We start from the raw sequence: 21,181 nt of genomic DNA on the forward strand, positions 1-21,181 counted from the left end.
GACTTTGACTGATTGGTTCATTTGCCGATACGCTCAGGTGTGTGCATACAAAGATGTCTGGATTTGATGCATGCTCATTTCTTCGGTCCAGTCAACAAATACCAAGATGGTGAACTACTGTGTGGCTGGAAACTGTCGTTCCTCCAAGTACAAAACAGGACTTGGAACTTGCAGGTTGAGTTTGCTCCGGTTCCCGTCCGATCCAGTCATCCGATGAATGGATGCAGTTTGTTTGCAATCGACAGACATCATAACACGTCATGGGTACAAGTATCACAGTTGCCTGTCTGTGTAATTACGTTATGTGACAGAGAGAGAACTCAGATGCACGAGCCATTTATGGTGTATAGCCTGATACTGTTTGGCAAGTATTAAATGAGCCACGACAAATGACAAATGACAAATGACCCCAGTTTATTAAAATTTATGTATAACAGGTCCGCTCGTAACCCCGCTTGAAATTTCTTTGAGTGGCATTTTGGAAGCTGAGAAGTACGGAAGTGACAAACGAGGTGGATAACAGCTTCTTTACTACGAGCGTGCGACGTTTCGATGCAGATTCTTGTAGCGTTGTCAAGCAGGAATGTAACATACAACTGTGGCAAAGTACTAGTATGTATCCTTAGTGTAACAAAGTTTAACAATTTCCACTCTTGATATGTCAGAGTGTAAATTGGTGTTGAAGTGAAAAAATAATGAAATAGGTAGGGCTGGGCTGGGTTAAGTTTAGGGTTTAAGGTTCATTCCCGTTATGACTACTCCCAGTTTGACTACACGTCCAGTACACAACCTGTTCCAGTCGGGTGGTTTTTAGCTATTAAGGCTCTCTCCAACAGGTAGTGTATGCCCGGGAAAGCCACATTTAAAAAATAACCAGCACAAACCTCGGGGTTTGTGTGTTTTTTACTATTTTTAGTGGGTTTTGGGGGGTTTTTTTTATTATATATTTTTTTATGTTTATTTTGTTCTCTAGTCTTGCATTATTTGCTTTTATTATAGATTCTATTGTCTTAATTCCTGAGAATAGATTCTGTACTGAAATAAAATAATACATGCGAATGGATCATTTGGAAAAGGGCAATTTCAGCCTTTGCTCTTCAGAAAATTTTATTTGTATCTTAGATGCCATTTTTGCCGTAAAGATGGGTTATCTTTGTGGAACACAAATGCCATGTATCGTGTGTGTAACATTAATATCACATCAGTCTTTCATACACGTGAAATGAGTGTGTGATGTGTGAACATAACACAGGTAAATCCGTATTATTTAATGTTCAGTTGTATTTATCATTTGATGTTCCTGTTTGTACCAGGTCCGTCATTGCATGATTTAGATTTGATTATGGACTAGCAGTAAAAACAGGTCGTTAGGATGGCACAGAATATTTAAAGCAACTCTGCCCTTTTTGTCTTAAAGATGGATTATCTTTTGTGAAAGACAAAATTTTGTGTGCAAACAATATGCAACCATAAGAAAGTATATTATTATTATATTCATTAGTATCACATCAGTCTTTTATAAATATTAGGGCAAAAAAGGGTAGTGTTGGGTATGATATTGGTCAGTATTGACTTAAGGTGTATAAACTTAGGGCTGCCCTTACTAGTGAAATGAGTGTGTGATGTGTGTACATAACACAGGTAAGTCGGTGTGCCTAACAGTCCTTGCAAGGAATAACTCTGTTGTGTATTTTTGCGCGGATTGTGAAAGTTTTAAAGAATGTATTTGGGGCCGGTATTGGAATGAAAATGCCTCTGTGCGTCTGTATTTATGTCATCATGTAGACTACTTTGGTTTGTATGACTTGTATATTGGATCAGCAGGGACGTTTGGATAAGAAATTTATTGCGACGTTTCAACCTCAAATCAAAATGCCATTTACTCTATGGCGGCAAAACAAAATACAGATTATGGAAAATCTTGTTATAACGGTTGCTTACAAACACCTATGAAACGGGAGAAGTTGTCAGGTGTGACATATGTAACCGTTTACATATATGATCGTGCATTAAATGGTCATTCTTCTACTTTTGTTTTGGTTGGTTGGTTTGTTTTGTTTTGTTTTGTTTTTGGGTTTTCCGTTTGTTTGGTTTTTTTAGTAGTTTATTTATTTATTTTTGGTGGGTGTTGGGGGGGGGGTTGCTTTGTTTTGTTTTTGTTTTTTCGTGTGTGGGGGGAGGAGGTATTATTTTTTTGTCTGAGTTTTAAGCATGAATGTAAACAACGACTGAAACAACAACAGCTCGTATAACAAACGGTAATCAAAAAGGACAAAACATTGAACCCCTTGATCCTCCCATAAGTTAAAATGCTTTAAAGACATTATTGGTTATATAATCATAAATAATTCGTACAATGTGTTTGCGTACCAATGTGAGTCAGCTAGTTTGACATCCGTCATTTACGGTAACACGGGTTAGCATTGCCGGGAGTGTTACATGCCCATTGTCGACTGAGCCACGCCATTTCCAACTCTGTTTTTTAAAAATGTGGCTTACAGGGAGACTGTTCCACCATCACTTACAGCCGTACCAGGTTCATACAATATTCATTCAGATAGTTACATGGGCCATTGTTGTGGAAGAGTTCAAGTATAGACATGTATTGACTTACACGATGTATCATATATGCTATAAGTGAATTATAAGTCATTGTGCTGTATAATATTATGCTTACGTTGTAAACACTATGGTGGGTCTGTCGTTGGCAGCTCAGTGAAAATATGGTAAATTTATATGTCTTATTTCGTCAAATGAACAAATACACCGTTTTTCTTAAAGTTTGAAAGTTCCTACATGTAGAAGACTCGTGAATAATGTCTTCGGTATAATGACGACATGAACACTTCGATGTTTCCTACTGCTTGGCAAGTATTAGATGAGCCAGCGCAGTGAACGCATTTGTGACAAGCAGGCGGGGCAAGTAATCTGGACGAATACACTTGATTGCTAAAGGCAGATTGACGATTAAGTGCGTGTAATACATGTTGACCTTTGGGTGAAAACAATACCGCTACTTTTTAACACGTGTCTCGTAGAGCGATTTAGTTCAGCAAAACACCACCACGACACGATTCGCACGAGGAAATTGAACTCTGAATATTTACACAATTACCTGTTTCCCTCTTGTTTCAAATGGAATGTTCTGGAGGACGTTCCCACATATGTAAATTGGGGTCATTTGTCAGGTCGTAGCTCATCTAATACTTGTCAAGCTGTATATATGTGGATTATGTCTGTCTGCGTATAGATCACTACAACCGTGCTTGAGGCGACAACGTAAGATTGCACACAAAATTTAAATCAAAGTAATTGTGAGTTTCTGTTGGGTCTATCATGTATTATTCATTTATTCAGGAACACAGCATTAACAGATCGCCCGGACAATAAATTCTAAGACATAATCGCACTCTGTAAAACCAGGGAGCCTATGTAGAGGGGGAGAAGAAACTCCTCGAAAAGTCGCTGAACGTGTGTCTCGGGTCGTTACGTAATAGTGTAGCCAATATGGTGGCAGCGTAGTATTTAAGATTGAGCCCGTTTTTTTTTCAACAGCTGATTAAGTTTGCTGATTGTTGTAATAACTGAAATCCTACATGTAGAAGATAGGTTAACTATTTTGTCAGTTCAGTTTAAGTCAAATAACTGGTATTATTGTCCGTATTAGGACAGTAGATTTGTAGTAAAGTCGGTATGTTATACCTCACGATTCACCGAGAAGATAGACTAAACTGTGCTGATAAAAACTTCTTTCACACATTCGTTTAATTTTTAGAAGGAAAAGACACCTTTTGTTGAAAGGTATTTGCAAGTAATAGTGGCGATTGTATGACTTAAAAATTGTTAGGGTGTGATTGAGGTGTGTGAAAAATTTCGCCGATCTGATCCGCCTTTGAAATGCGACAAGCCATTGCTTGAGTGTTTCCAGTTATTTGTTCAAAAACATCTTTCACATACATCTGTAATTCATATGAGAGGAATATACTATCAGGTGAAATGTGTTTACAAGCAATAGTGATAGTTTCATAATCTAAAAAAGAATGTTAGAGTGTATTTGAGGTGTGTGAAAAATGATATCGCCGATCTGCTCTGACCCGCCATTGAAATACTACATGCCGTTGAGTGTTTCTTGTAGAGTAGCCCTGGTAAAATGATTGAGAATATCTTTGTGTTATACAATTACTAGTTTGAGTGGAAGTTGGAGGGATTATGTAAAATGTTCAAAACAAACAACCTGTACAATATTTGTTTACAGAAAGTTTTAATCAGAGCAGAGGAGTTATCTCACTTGGCGTCTAATCATAACGTGAGGGCCTTGTGAACCTCCCTTACAGGTTAATATCGGCTATACAGGTACAGTATAATAAGGATAAGGGGGTACTCCATAATATGATTATGCTCATGAGTAGTCAAACCGGGAATAGTCACACTGGGAATAGTTATACTGGGAGTAGTCATAATGGGAAGGTACCGGGGTTAGTATGCATCAGCGCATGAACTCTATATTACTAAGGTTAAATAGAAAAAGTGAAACGTTTCTCGGGCATCGTCGTGTCACTTTTATTTTTTATTGCCATTTAAAAAAATAATTTTGACTTCGCCGCGTCCCTATCATCAATTTGTTCACTGTACTAATGAGCGTCTGTAAGAAGGAGTGTGACTGAATCTACAACTCATTAACACGTGCTAAACTTCCTAAGCTGTATTTCTATGAGATAAAAAATGTTCCTCCCTCGTCCCTTTTTTTAATTAAAGATCTGAAAAAAGTCCTACCGCCCTCGTCACTTTGGGAAAAAATGTGCCCGAGAAACATTTGAGTTTTTGATGCAGCCTAATGCTTATAGCCGGGACCAATAACCCGTATACCCAGGACGGGTTGGTATAGCGTGGGACCAATACCCACACCCGTTATGATCGTGTGGCTAACAGATTAAACAATACAGTATGTTTTTCTTTCATGATTAACAGGTTTCACTGTCTATGAAAATTCAGACATACTTACAATCACCCCTTTTAATTGTGAACATGTTTAAGATATTGTCAAAACTCGAAATTTTATCCACTGTGCTCAAGAATATAACGCCATTTCTAACAAATTTGATGTCAGGTATTAGCATACCGGGTAAGAGGAGTTTGGAGTACCCGGGTAGAAAAATTAGACCCGACTATCACTAATGATAACAATGAAAAATGGCTTACTGGCGGAAATCATTCCATAAACGTTTGCGCTTGTAATATCTAATATCGTACTCTACACTGTGGCAAGATTGATTGTGATATTACTGTGTATTGTATGTTGTTGTTTTTTTTTCACTTCCAGTGTGATCTATTGCATAATTGACGATTGGATGATATATGCTATTTGAATAGCCTTATTTCTGTAAACGTTTCAGGGTGAAACAACGACAAATAGAACTCCTTAGCCCAACATCTCACACTGTTTGCTTACAGTTCTTTTCACATTCACTGCCGTGTTGCATGAACGCAACGTGTTGCAACTACTAGAACTACAGGTGGGATGCTACTAGAGCTACAACTACTAGAACTACAGTTGGGATGCTACTAGTGCTGCAACTACTATCACTACAGTTGGGATGTTACTAGAGCTACAAGTACTATCACTACAGTTGAGATGTTACTAGAGCTACAAGTACTATCACTACAGTTGGGATGTTACTAGAGCTACAAGTACTATCACTACAGTTGGGATGTTACTAGAGCTACAAGTACTATCACTACAGTTGGGATGCTACTAGTGCTGCAACTACTATCAGTACAGTTGGGATGTTACTAGAGCTACAAGTACTATCACTACAGTTGGGATGCTACTAGTGCTGCAACTACTATCACTACAGTTGGGATGCTACTAGTGCTGCAACTACTATCAGTACAGTTGAGATGTTACTAGAGCTACAAGTACTATCACTACAGTTGGGATGTTACTAGAGCTACAAGTACTATCACTACAGTTGGGATGCTACTAGTGCTGCAACTACTATCAGTACAGTTGAGATGTTACTAGAGCTACAACTACTATCACTACAGTTGGGATGTTACTAGAGCTACAAGTACTATCACTACAGTTGGGATGTTACTAGAGCTACAACTACTATCACTACAGTTGGGATGCTACTAGAACTACAACTATCAGTACAGTTGGGATGTTACTAGAGCTACAAGTACTATCACTACAGTTGGGATGCTACTAGAACTACAACTATCACTACAGTTGGGATGTTACTAGAGCTACAAGTACTATCACTACAGTTGGGATGCTACTAGAGCTACAGCTACTATCAGTACAGTTGGGATGCTACTAGAGCTACAAGTACTATCACTACAGTTGGGATGTTACTAGAGCTACAAGTACTATCACTACAGTTGGGATGCTACTAGAGCTACAGCTACTATCAGTACAGTTGGGATGCTACTAGAGCTACAAGTACTATCACTACAGTTGGGATGCTACTAGAGCTACAAGTACTATCACTACAGTTGGGATGCTACTAGAGCTACAAGTACTATCACTACAGTTGGGATGTTACTAGAGCTACAGCTACTATTAGTACAGTTGGGATGCTACTAGAGCTACAAGTACTATCACTACAGTTGGGATGCTACTAGTGCTACAATTACTACCACTGTGGTTGGTATTGTGAATTCAGTTACATTTATGCAATTGATTTTTACTTTAGATATTTATATAGTGCATATATTCACGCAACTAGTGCTTGTTCAAAGTGCTGGTATTTTCCCCTCAATCACTGGATGTCAATCTCAACTCCCTTGAGAGTATACAAACGCTTGCTGCCTCTAAGTGTACCGTGAGTATTGTGGCTTTCTCGGTCTAACAGTCAGGTGGACTGGGACTTATAGTCACAGTACTTTATCGAAGTTTACTGCATGTTGCTGTACCCACAACTAGATGTTTGCATGGATTCATGTGGCCGCTATCTGGTTATATACCAACGGATTCGTAGGTTCTTTTAGGTGCATGGGGTTGTGTACTGGAATCTAGGGGCTGTGACAACACGTGAAGAGCCTGCACACAAAGTTGACTCCAAGGTTTTCACACTTGGTCACGGGTGGGCTCGATCCTGACACCTCATCCTCACTGGATCACTCACCTGGTGTTTTAGCCAGGTCTCCCACCATGTTAAATAATAAAACCAGGAATTCCTTAAGTGTTGTCTTTTCTTTGTACTTCTGACGTGTTAGAATGTAGTTGTAAAGGGAGGAATGTTGAGTCAAGTTTGTCCATGTTGCATACCAATGTACACACAATATTGTCTCCGACAACTCTAGACGATAACCCCAACACCACTGGGTTTCAAGCCCCCAGGCCGGGATCAGACACCACAACTACACGAAAAAGGACCACTAATATGTCAAACAACATAGTGGGCATTTTTACCCTGGTTAACCCAAGCTGCCTGTGAAGTGCCTGTAACACGACTCATCCCACCGGGTATCCATTCACTGCTGGGTGAGCACAGGCAATTCTGAACAAACTCACTTGCCTAGACTGAAACCACATGTATCACATCTGGCTTGCTGTGGGGCAGGACAGAAGTCCTAGAGGCTCTCCCCATGACCAGTGCTGCTCAACTGCTACTGAACTGTGAGCAGGGCCTAGACTTTCGATGCTCTCTAAGCACTATGAAAGACTTAAGTTAATGTATGGCACTTTCCAGTATCTTAGCGCTAAGAGAGACTCAAAAATCTAAGCCCTGGGCACTACGCTCATGACCACAACATGAAATACAGTCCCAAACGTACGCTACAGGGCCCTGTTTCACAACTTGGGAGAGCTTTGGGAAAAGGGGCCCGGGTACAACAACATAATCTTCCCTGGAGCACCTTCTAATTTATGTTTTACTACAGACATGACACAGAATATTTCCACCAGTCTTGGACCCTATGGTTACATTTTGTAATAAACAAGCAAAGAGCTTTACAAAGTGTCAAATTTATTAAACGGTTTGAAAATAACACCAACATTTAAATTAACTAGACATTCATTTCAATACATACATTTTCACAAAGCGAAAATATACTATTTATAAGTTAGCCTGTAACGTTAGCCTATAACATATCTAGAATGCTATTATATATTTAAATTTCAAAAAGATTGGTTATTTAGTAAACTGGCACAAATCTAAATCCTGAGAACAAACATGTAACAAGTTTCATCACGAGTCATTGAGTTTTTCTTGATGTTTGATAAATCAGTATTTTGCTTTACTGTGACTTTTCCGATGAACCAAAACAGGTTTTTATTCTACCTCATTCCTATATAAAAGGAAGTGATAAAAACATTTCCACATTTTCATTATTCAATGGCACATTTTGATCGGCAATAAAAATATCTAATTTGCGTATGAAAGTACTTTCTTGGCAAATCATTGATGCAAAGCTCATGGGAATGTATCTCCCAATTCACCTTGAAAAGTTCCCTTTGGCTGTACATGTAAAACTCTGTTCAGCTATCCTTGCTAAATTAAAACCTGGTAAACAAATTTTTGTGTATAATGTTTTTCAAAAATGTTTACAGGAATGATTTTCAGATTAACAAGGTCTAACTATCGAACAGAGATTCTCGGATACTGTGCAAGGTGAGAATGAGTATGTAAACAATGCGGTCTTAATGCAAGGGAGGTAACTCTTGTTACGTTTTCAACTCATGACCAGCAAAGACTGAGGTAGTCCTGTTGATCTTGTACCAACTATGGACCCCTTGACTAAGATGAATGGTTACGACACTGCACCACAAAATCCACATTACAAAAGTGACAAGTGATAATGATATCAATAAATATATGATGAGCCAATTCCTGTAGTCTTGAGATAGTCTTGTCAATTAGCAATTTGGAGCATTTTGCAAAGGTAAAACAGTTAATATCCCAAACAAACTATTTACATATTCATGGAAATGAATAAGGTAACACATGAAAGTAGAAGTGTTCCTTTATTCTTTTCCCGGTTTCTTGGCAATGTATGTATTGCACTGTGAGAGAAATTAAATACAGGAACAATTGTACTTTTATGCATTCCCTTATTCATATTTATGAGTATATATATTCAACTCAAAGCAAGATCAAGAAATTATTCTCATATTTCAAATTTCCTGTTTTGTTAAACTGCCATGTTGTGTGTTTGGGACACATATATTTTTGATAAAATGCATCATACAAGGTGAAAAAAACTTTGATGTGTTAGTATTTAACAAAACTGCCTGGCCTCAAGTGGGACATATTGATGTTTTGGCCTGCAAAATTAATAAATGTATTCATTAATAACCTCTGTGTCAAACAGTAGGTTAGTGACCCACCATGCTTGTTGGACTACATTTGGACAAATGTACTATTATGTGTCTCTCAGATATAAATAAGTGTCTACAATTGAACAATTTTTATATCACTGTTTTACCCAGTTGAATACAAGAACAGATTAACCACCCTTGATGTACGTGAACAAACTTTCTGTCAAATAGCGAAAACGTAACATTTTTCTGATCTTATCATAAAGACAAATACAAGAATTAATTGTGGTCCAGTATTTTTCTACCATGTTTTGAAAGCCAATCATTTTCCTGGCATTTATGACACTGCAACCACTGCACTAGAGTACAATAAGCAGAAAAACAACACATTAGTTGCATTTTCAACCCAAACCATAGGGTTATTTCAGTTCCCACCTGTTCAATGTGCTGAGATAGGTTCTATGCCAATTCTAGCAATACCAGAAATGGTTTTCACACATGGTACCAATGTTGGAAACAAACCTGGACATTCAGTGTGGCGAGTGAACACTTAACCATTTGGCAACCCTATCGCAGATCCCCTCCCTGTACAGACGAGAAACACAATAAAAAATACTTGTCCACAAAACATTGGTAGAAACCAACTTGCAGGCTTCTCTCCATCACTTTCACTCAGCTCAGAGTCATATGTAAGACTATAACACAGAATTACACCCAAACCATGAGACAATAACGTTACATCTATATCAGAAGGTCACATCCACGATAATATTTTGGTCCTGAAAAGTTCACTTGTTCATCTGTTGATCCTTCGGATCAACATGATTACTGAGAAGCACACTGTACACGCTGATGACCGGGATGATCATCATCTTCCTCGTAAGCCTGTCTATGTCTAGAATTCTTGGCGGTATTGGGGTCAAAGTTCACAAGATCACATTCCTCTGCATCGTCAGACACTATGACTTCATCTGGTTTGGGCAAAATGCTCCTGATCACATTGAGTTGTTTTTCAGTTACAAAGTTGTTTTTGGGGAAGTTAACAGTCATTTGAATCACAAGTCGTCCCTTAGAGAATGGATCACGGTAGATTGGCATTCCTTCATTGAGAACACACTTTACATCCTCATGCTTCACTACTTCACCTGGAAATAGAAAAAAAAGGACAGATAATGAACACTCTCCTTTAAGAGAATAACATCCGATTTAGATTCCTCATGGCTGCTTGTACTAGCCCAGGCTTATGCTGGTTTATAGTGCTAGCTCACTGCGATACCATGCCGCTTTCAAGACACGTTATACTGACTCCGAGCTGACCAGTCCTTGTGGCACCCATTAATGCTGAGCCCCAGACAGGGACCAACTAGTAATATGTTTTAGCATCTCTTGGTATAATGTGGCCGGGGTTCGAAGATGCGGCCTTCTGCTCTCTGAGTGGACACTCTAACCACTAAACCATGAAGGCTTTCCCCTTTGTTATGACGAGTAAGCAACTTACCTACTTGGCCCCTGTCTTTCCCTGACAAGGGAAATGAACAATGGTAACTGTATCACTCACTATGGTACATTTGAATAAAATCTGAAAGAAATGTTTCGGGACAAAACAGGTGATGATGTCTTAAAACCATGTTTCTGATGTCTGTGGCGAGTAATATTCCAGCAATAACACAATGTGCCCATTGTTAGGAAATCAAACCTAGGTTTTCAACATGACGAGCAAACGCATTAACCCCAATGCTACCCAAACACACTAAGATGTAAGGATGTCTCACCTGGATGACTTGTAATCTTGAGGACCCTTTGGTCCAGTGTTTCAATGGGCCGGACAAAGCCACACAAGGCCTCAACAAGATCTATATTCATCTTCATGATGAGGTCGTTGCCATGACGTTGAAAAGTGCCGTGTGGTTTCTGGTCCAGGACAATGATGATATCCCCAGGTTCGAGCCCCGGTTCCTGGTCCCCTTCTGCCGTGAACCTGATCTGCTGCTGGTCCTTCATACCTGCAACAATAACACACATTTACTACATGAGTGAGTGAGTTGAGTTTCACTCAGCTATATTCCAGCTATATGGCAGCTATCTGTAAATAATCAAGTCTGGACCAGACAGTCCAGTGATCAACACCATGAGCATTGATCAGCACAAATGGCAACCGTTGTCATGTGTCAACTAAGTCAATGGCCCTGACCACCCGATCCCGTTAGTTGCCTCTTACAACAAGCATAGTCACCTTTTATAGTAAGCATGGTTGCTGAAGGCCTATTCTACCCAGGACTTTCGTGGGTCTTTACTACATGAAACTAAGTACATGGTGTTGATGTTAACTATGGCACATGATGTTGATGTTCAATCTGTCAACTACTCAAAACACTTAAGTGTGCTATTTCATTTTTAGGTGTGTCATAAATTCATGGTCTATTGACATTAACTTCAAAATATTACATGACTTGAACTGAATGGAAACGTTGTATAACTTGTAATTGTAACATTCACTAATAAATCAGGAGTAATAAAACATTGCTAGGTATATATTTTCATTTATTCACTGAGCCCAAACATTAAAAAGACACTGATGATTAGCTGGCTGGCCTGTACACTTACAGCCATTATACACTGTCACTTTATCACGAAAGATGAATGGTGAAAACATTCTTTAAACAAATTAAGTATGTTATAAAAGCACACAGATAAGAATTTAACCATGACATTTCAATCTTAGGTGCACCATATGTACGATGGCATTAATAATTTCGATCCTTCTGTACCAACAAATGGGGTTGAAGCATTGTAAAATTATTGTAAAAGAAGTTGATTCAAATTTAAGTCTACCATGTTTTTAATCGTAGTATTCTTGCTATTTTGGCTAACATATCGTACTATTGCCAGCAGGTGAAGGAATGATGTAAATCCAACTAGGGTCCATGCAGGTAGAAAAGGTGCCCATGGTCCCTAGTATGGTGATCTAGGTTCTGTTGATCTATCCTGTTTATATTTTATCTCCCAAAATAGTGCTACTAGTTTTAACTTTACATGCAAGTCTCAGTTCTATTTCAGATATTTTAGTTGTTTTACTGTGATTTGTTGACAGGTTTATTCAAAATTATACACATATTTCATTTAAATGTCAAATATGTTTTCGTCACGATATGACTGAAATATTGCCGATGTGATGTTAAATCTTAGCTCGCTCACTCACTCACTGACTCACTGACTCACACTCATATACTTACCTTTGTCTACATGGACTTCAAGTATCTTCCTTTCCTTGACCACTTTGTTGCCTTGACACGTCTTACACCGCAGCTTGGGGTTGATTATCTCCCCTTGACCCCGACACTCAGAGCATCGAGACTGCACCTGTTGTACCATGCCAGGTGCGAGTCGGTGCACCTGAATCATCATCCCAGAGCCATCACATCTGGTGCAAGTTATCACTGCGCCCTCTGCTCCTCCACGCCCTGACCAAACAAATGAAGGCATTCAGTAGAAGTTACAGATTTTTGTCCTGACCAAACTAATTAAGGCATCCAATACATGTGAGATCTTTTTCCTACTATAAACCAAAAGAATTCTGTAACCTGATTCAGTGTTCACGTTAATGCAGAAACATGCGTTTTTCATGCCAAAAAGTAATAAAAACACACACAAAAAATACTTTGCATGCATGCTTTAGAAGCATAGATTCTGATCTACTTACTTAAATTTCAACTACCTCTACACCGCAACATATAAAAAAACACAATTTTCTAAGTGATTCAGGATTGTAAAGAAATTATTATGCACAAAATATTCGGACTACATATTTATAATTTTATTCTCCATGCACTCATACCATGAACACTGATTCAGTCGAAAAACATGATTGAATGGCTTTCAATTTCCAGAAATTAGAAGCTTTTTCACTGAGTATTGACATGTACAAATATCGCACACAATTGTATTGTGGTGTTGTCAGCAGTGGCGACGCCATTCAAACCATAATGTGACGTAAAGTCCGAATGATGTCACAAATGAGTAGTCCAGGAGCATCGATCTCACGTCTGGACCAGACAATCCAGTGATCAACAGCATGAGCATCGATCTGCGCAATTGGGAACCGATGACATGTGTCAAGCAAGTCAGCGAGTCTGACCACCCGATCCCGTCAGTCGCCTCTTACAACAAACACAGTCGCCTTTTATGGCAAGCATGGGTTGCTGAAGGCCTATTCTACCCCGGACCTTCATGGGTCCAATAGTAATCAAACCTCACCAAGCACCTATTCTTAGTTTCACTGACATTTGCATACTTCCTTCAGTTTCAATGCCACACTAAAGTGTTCCTCATCTGACCTTTTATACTTGGCCAAGGAAAGGCAAAGTCTGAATCAAATATATTCCTGGTTATAAACAAAGTGAATGTTCATCTGCTATTATAATCACCATCTACATCATAATGGCCAGTTTCAGTTTTCGCACAAGTTTCCTGTATTATGTCTTCCGTCTTCAAATGGTTTCATAGGTCACAAATTTTGTCATAACATGTATTTGTATGTTTACACCAACAATTGCGAAAAGATTGTTTGTTGTTCAATGTCACAGTGTTTCGGCCATTAGTCATCAGTCTGCAAATAACAGAGTCTGGACTAGACAATCAGTTTATCACCAGCATGCGTACTGATCTACGCAACTGGGATATCATGATGATGTGTGTCAAACAAAATCAGCCTGATGACCACCAATCTGTCACCTGCGATCTTGTCACCTGCGTCAGGATCAGTTCAACACTGAATCTACGTGAATCTTGATTTTATGTAAAAACATGATATCAGAATCAGGACATGGTATAGGCAGCCAGTATTATTCAGCAATACTTCAAACAATCAACCAAAGATCAGACAATCCAGTGGTTCAGATCATGAGAATCAATACATCCAAACAGATCAGATGACGAGAAAAATACAATAACATACCTTCACAACTCCTGCAAATGATGTTTTTCTGCAAAGCCAGTTTCCGTGTTGCGCCATTGTATAGTTCCTCAAGAGTGACCTTAACCTTGTGCACAATGTCCTTGCCCTTAGAAGGCTGCTTATGCCTCCGACCTCCTCCGTGGAAGAACATGTCAAAAATGTCCATGGGAGAATGGAATCCACCACCCCCTCCTGAACCCCCTCCCTTGATTGCTTCCTCCCCTCCTTGATCGTAAATCTGTCTCTTCTTCTGATCAGACAACACCTCATATGCCATGCTTATTGCCTTGAACTGTAAAAAGGGAATGTTTCACTGATGAGTCATATTCCATAACATATTACAGGGATTACAGAATATGATCGCCTTTTACTGGATTTTCAGCGGCACTAACAGGACAAAGCCTCTAATCTGGATCGAACAACACCTTGTACTCCATGCTTATTGACATTAATTGTGAAAAGGGAACTTTTAACTGATCTCCATTCCACAACATACAATACAAGGATTATAGTGAATGATTATCTCATGGTGGTTTTATTGAGGACTTATTCAACAAGACTTCTACTTTGGGTTAGGCAAAACTTTGCATGAGATACTTATTATTTTGAATTGTTAAACACAACATTTCACAGAGGGTCTTTATGACATACGATCGAATGATTACGACATGATTATGACAAACTGTCATGGGCCACCGCGATATTTATTTTGAATAAATCAATCAGAAGGTACAATACACACGATACATACACTATACATGGTAACATACATCTATCTATTCATACGCTAATCACTTCTAAGGGGCAGTGGGGGTAGCCTTGTGATTAAAGCTTTTGCTCATCATGCCGAACATGTGGGCATGTTCGAATCCCCACAAGGGTAAAATGTGTTAAGCCAATCTCTGGTGTCCCATGGTGGGATATTGCAGTAATATTGCTAATAGCGGCATAAAACTAAATTAACTCGCTCACTCTATGGGGCAGTGGGGTAGCCTTGTGATTAAAACTGTCACTCATCACACTGAAGACCCAGGTTTGATTCTCCAAATGGGCACAATGTGTGAATCCCATTTCTGGTATCCCCTCCCACATTATAGCTGGAGTAGTGCTTCAAGTGGCACAAAAAACAGACTCACTCTCTCACTAATCAGTTCTAATGACGTTCAAGTCATATGTATCATGAAACCCACCTTCTCTCCTTCATTGGGGTTTTTATCAGGATGATACTTCAGCGCTAGCTTTCTGTACGCCTTCTTGATCTCATCTGGTGTGGATGACGGGCTGACACCCAATATATCATAAAAACCTGTTTCCTTTACCATGATTGCTTGTATGTGTTCTCACAGGAATATGCCAGACTCCTACAAAATAAAAAATACATTTGACAACACAATCTGTGCATATTCAATCCCAGGGGAAAGAAACCGTTCAAAATTTCCCATTAAACCACAGGATCAGTGAGTGGACAATAATTAGTGCACCTGTCTGTACTTCATTCGTCCATAATAACATCCGTACATTTACATAACTATCAATACAAAATTCACTTTCAACCAGGACCACTTCAAACTTATCATTTAGTGGTCCTGATGAATTTTTACTAGTTGAGTTCCCTTTCAGCAAGGTAAAGGATCATGCAAGTAAAATACTGTATACTGTGCACACTAGCTCCGAAGCAATTACACTACCAGGCAAAACTTGCACGTATCAGAAATATCGGGTAATGAGTATGACTGTTGGGTGATATATACAATAACAGCCAGCTGTTGAATTGTAATGCCAGATCTGCATTTATTCCACTTTTTATACGCAGTTTAACTCATGTGGACTGATGGGTTAAATTATGTACATGCTCTCTGAAAGAACAACCAAACACTTAGCATAGTCATAGATGTGTACCGTGAATAACATTATGTCTCCCTCTCAAAGTGAGATCCCATTTTCATAAAATCTAATAAATAAATCAGTTTCAGATATAATTTCACTTCATGAAGAGACTTAATCAACAGAGCATGAATCGAGTTTGAGCTAATCTGACCAGTTAGGAAAAGGTTGTGATAATGCCTCAGGCCAATCCTTTGCTTGACACAATTTAATATTTCAAACCGACCCCACCAACCCATGTCTCCTCCCTCTAGCAATCTTCATAACAACCCACCCCTGTAACACGTGACCAGAGTGCTGTATGGCTTCCTTAGCACATAGAAATTTATTTCTGCACCAGTTCTCAATATTTGCGTGTGCTAGATGCACAGTTGCACGTCAAATAAAACCCTGCATCAGGTGTTGTAACTTGTATTCATATTCATCATTCAGATGCATCACGTTCACCTGTATCAGGGCTGCAAAGATTTATCCACTATAATCCATACCTAAAATTGATTTGACTTTCCATACTAGATCCTTGATTTGGACATACTAGCATCAAAAGGTGTGGTTTGCCTGCCAATGGAAAACTGTTTGAAGTGCAAGATAAATGGCTGACCTTTAGGAGTTGATCTTCTAGCAGAGCTTATGTTATTATAACAACTAAAAAAACCCCAAAGGATAGCTTATTACACACATGGTTTTTCATGAACATACTAACAACAAAAAAACACTGCGATTTGCCTGCCAGTGGAAAATGGTGTGAAATGCAAGATGAATGGATGACTTAAAGGAGGTGATTTTCCAGCAGAAAAACTGATCTATTAACATATTACAAAGATAGCTTATTACCACTCTCTACTACAGTTACCTCGGTCCTCACAGCCACCAGTAATGAGAGACGACCCTGAATCAATGGAGTCCAACACTCTCCAGCAACCGTTGTTACTCTTTATATAGCAGCACACTAGGCTGTTCAGGCCACTGACACTTTCATTTCCATGGCAACACAGTAACAGCATGTTTATCAGCTTAACGAACCTGTAAGTTCATTAATTACTATTTGTAACACAATAGATATCAATTTGTAGTGCTGTAGTCCAAGTTGTAAGCTGACTTGTGGAAGCTCAAGGATTAGGGCTAATTACTTACGTAGACACAAGAACAGGTGCTTTTAGACTGCTTCACTGGATTACAGACAGATTATTAACTGAAAAATGTTAGGATGAATATCTTATTGTGTAAGAACAATACCTGGAAAATACACTTTTGTGTAATATGATGTTATTGATTCATAAAAACACAGTTAACTACTTTTATCCCATTTTTAATAATTGTAAGTAACCTCATCTGCATCTTTATTGGACAAAATCACAACATTTGTTAAAGTCACTTTTTACAATTTCATCTGACTGTATTAATTTGACCTGACTATGTCAATGTAATGTTGACGTTAATTATTGTTTGAAACACACCTTCAGTTTAAAAACTTCAAATGTCATTCATAAAATCATAGCAATGTTCCAAAGTGCCCTTTTGGAACTGGGTACAGCAAGTGAAATGAAAACGTGGTTAAATCTGGGATTACACTTCTTTATGGAGCTACTGATAACTTTGTGGGTCAGTGAGTTATGTAATTTTCCTTCGATTACCCAAATTAATAGTACTCAATACACTTAAACGTATTTGAGCATTTGGCAATTTTCCAATAGGTGTCAAAATACTATTAAGGTTAAATATTGGTTTACTTGTTTCTTATTTATACATGATCTGTTAAATGAGAAACAAGAAGAAAAAAAAGCAAGTTGTCAAGTCCAGGTGCTGAGATTTCAATATACCTCAGTTATTTCAGCAAAGTTTTGTTTGTATACACTTAAGATCATATATACATTGAGTACAGTCTTTACAAAACTTCAGGCGTACTCATATGCAGTAAACTTAAGAGGAATAGCGTTTTTGCATGAATATTTGTGTAATTTTCAATGCAGTTTATCTGTGTCTCTGTAAACAATAAACTCTGCTTGATTCGACCCACATCCTCAAATTGCCAGTACACCCAATTGTCAGTACACACTGTCACTCGCCTAAACTTGTTCAGCCAGCACTTGAACATGTTTCATGACTCACAACTGTAGTGGCCTTACACATTGTCCTCCTCAAGACCAAAACAGGATAAACCAGATATGTGCCAGCACATTACTGCTCCAGATAGCTTTGAGGATGTACTTCCATATTATCATTAATCTTGGGGAGGGCCTCCTTTATAATCACCAGGGTATATGTTATGATAAATCTCCACTATACTATGGATGCATCTGCTCAGCCTGATGATTTTATTACCTCCCTTGGCATGCTTCTAACCGAATCAGGTGCCTACGCTGGGAAGTTAAGTGCAACTCACTTTTGCTTCTTAAATTATCTGTCTGATTAGGCTTGGCTACACAACTGATGCAGTATTCTGAAAGCAGGAGTTCTTGCATGTACTTTTTTAAAGTTTCTGTGTTGACAATTGGTCTGTATGATTCCCCATAAGAAATCTCAGTCGCACTGCGAACAAACCTGAGAGGTTGCGATTACTATCTTTGCATAAAACATGAGCAAGTAAGGTAGCAGTAAGCTCAACTGACTGGCTACTGTGAGAATGCAGAGCCTGCAAAGGAAGGTAACAAAATTATCTGGCTGAGACACTGATGCAACAAGGATACGTGCTGAGATTTATAAGAACACACATCCTGGAGATTATCGAGGATGTGGGTAGAGCAATTTCCCCCTGTGGTTGCCATGGTCCTATTTAAATCAAGCATATTTTTTCAGTAATTTTATAGAAAGAGTGGTCGGCAGTGACTTCAGCTGGACATCTGTTCACAACCACATGCTGTCAAAAGTGTGTCATATCAATATGGCCACCAAGAAGCAGAGTACACATCTGCACTGTTGTTGTTCCACAACATTTCTTGCATATTTGTAGCCACTCAGAGTAAAATATTTACAGAAATGTTTGTTTTCTTTAGCTGGGGAGATATTGGCCACTAGACATTCTGGTTGTTTTATTTTTTTTTCTCACTTTCACAAGATACTTTGCGAATGAGAGGAGAAACTGGACACAATTTACACACAAATAAATATTTGGGATTTAAATTAAATTCAATTTTAGATGATAACATTTTCCACTAAATTTAAGAATCAAGGACACACAGTCTCTCCATATGTACATGTAAGAAGTAATACTCAAACAGGATGAAATAATACAAAACATCCATGCAGGTTTCGCAATAGTTATTACTGGCTACATCTGTGAGACTTGGTAATTCTGCGGAAATGTGTACATAGTCCGTATCAGTATTTCCAGACAAGTACTGGTGTTTGGAGACCACCATCATGACCTCCTGGTCCTTTGTATATACAGTTACATACGCTATTTTTAGATACAACACATGGCCGTACCAGGGAAACATCCAGAATTATACAGTGATAACAGAATTGGCTTATTATCATGATAAATGTGAAAAAAAATTACAAAGTGTGAAGAAATGCTGACCTGTGCCATACAACAGCCAGACTCCCACCCTAACATAAGGTACACAGTGAAAACATACTACTACTATATATCATGGGTATTCTTACTTGCCAAAGAAAGGGTGTAAATGAAGGAACATACACATAACTTTTATACGCTTGATATTGAAACATATGCACGAAAATGAAAGTACATTGAGTGTGTTTTCGAAAACATACATCTGAATAAGCTCTTTATCAGTTTTGATTTAATTTCATCCGGCTTGCCAGTACAGCCAGGACAACGTAGTGACTTCACGACCTGCCCTGTGGTTATGGCGTAATTATCCTAAGGGGCTAAACGTTAATTCTTTTCTTTCATCAAATCCTACGTAAAATAATATCAGTTACAAGCTAAGATTAATGAATATAAGGCCCCGATATAAGAGTACCTAGAATAATCAAACAAATAGCCCTCTTACCGGAGTGAAATCAGTCGATCTCAACTCGTCACAAATGAATCTCTCCAGAAAGTAGGATCTCTTCAAAACGATTTTGTGAACTGAGATTCAGTAACAATATCGCTGTCTAATGTTGTTTTGACCTTACTACCTTTCACACTCTTCTAGATACTGAGGGATGTACGTTGTGATCAGGCTTATATCTGCTCGTTTTTGTTCGATGGTTGGCCCCGATGTTTCTCGAACCTTCGCGCATGTGTTTGTTACAGCGCAGGAAGTCAACACCAGGAAGTTTGTATTTGCAGCCATGGGAAATCCTAAAGCCGGTGCTCGGCTTCGTTTGCGCCGTGAGACAATGTGTAGACGGAGCCTAGTAGACATAACGATTCCATTCGTAACTGCTCGTGTCATCCCGGCAAGCCGATGACTTCTTAGAGCAATCGTAACTACTCGCCTCTTTCCGTAACCTGCAAGAAGGCTCGTACCCCAATCGTAACTACTCGCCTCTTTCCGTAACCTGCATTCCGGAATGACCCGAGTAGTTACGAATGTTCTTAGAGGTCACGAAAAGAGGCGAGTAGTTACGAATTACAACGATTCACGAATTGTGCGCTCGTATTTACTCGGATAACTCCGTAAGCCGGTCAACGGACCGAAACTATTGGCTTGCTACGTGCCTGCAGCCATCACATTTTCGGGTGCAGGCTGAAACGCCACCACAGCAAAACGGCACCTGGCGAAAACGTCACCGTTGGAACAGAACGGAACCTTCCCTTGGCGAAAACGGCTACAAATGTTATGGCGAAAGCGTCACCATATACAATTTAAGAAAGGATGAACATTGATATGATGACTTTATTGTATTGTCAACTTTGGATAAACATTTAGTGTTTCGTAAATAGACTTTGTGAAATAAAAACATATATATTAGGTAATTAGACTTTATTGGATTGTGAACTTTGGATGAACATTGATATGATCACTTTAGTGTTTCGTAAATAGACCTTATAAATAAATATAAATATAAATATAAATAAAAAATATATCAGGTAAGTATGCCTATCAACATTCAACACTCACCAGAACACTCACCAATACTGCAAGCATTGGAAAGTGTTTCCCAAGTTGCTTGCATTATGTTTA

At 38.7% G+C, this 21,181-nt stretch overlaps 1 protein-coding gene across 2 annotated transcripts; it reads right to left on the minus strand.

Annotated features, from left to right (window-relative positions):
* Positions 1-7,953: 7,953 nt before the first annotated feature.
* LOC137260035 (dnaJ homolog subfamily A member 1-like) lies at positions 7,954-20,438 on the minus strand. 2 transcript variants are annotated; one of them, XM_067797720.1, is made up of 6 exons: positions 20,060-20,438; positions 15,407-15,577; positions 14,217-14,508; positions 12,496-12,723; positions 11,035-11,265; positions 7,954-10,407 (listed from the first exon to the last, which is right to left on the minus strand). In XM_067797720.1, exons 2-6 carry the CDS (start codon positions 15,536-15,538, stop codon positions 10,088-10,090), a joined length of 1,203 nt encoding a protein of 400 aa, XP_067653821.1. In that variant the 5' UTR covers positions 15,539-15,577; positions 20,060-20,438; the 3' UTR covers positions 7,954-10,087. The 2 variants fall into 2 exon arrangements, with proteins under 2 accessions (XP_067653821.1, XP_067653822.1); XM_067797721.1 differs by having other exon boundaries at positions 20,190-20,318.
* Between the last annotated feature and the right edge of the window lie 743 nt (positions 20,439-21,181).

The sequence above is a fragment of the Haliotis asinina genome, chromosome 13 (assembly GCF_037392515.1).
Source record: "Haliotis asinina isolate JCU_RB_2024 chromosome 13, JCU_Hal_asi_v2, whole genome shotgun sequence".
NCBI classification, from domain to species: domain Eukaryota; kingdom Metazoa; phylum Mollusca; class Gastropoda; order Lepetellida; family Haliotidae; genus Haliotis; species Haliotis asinina.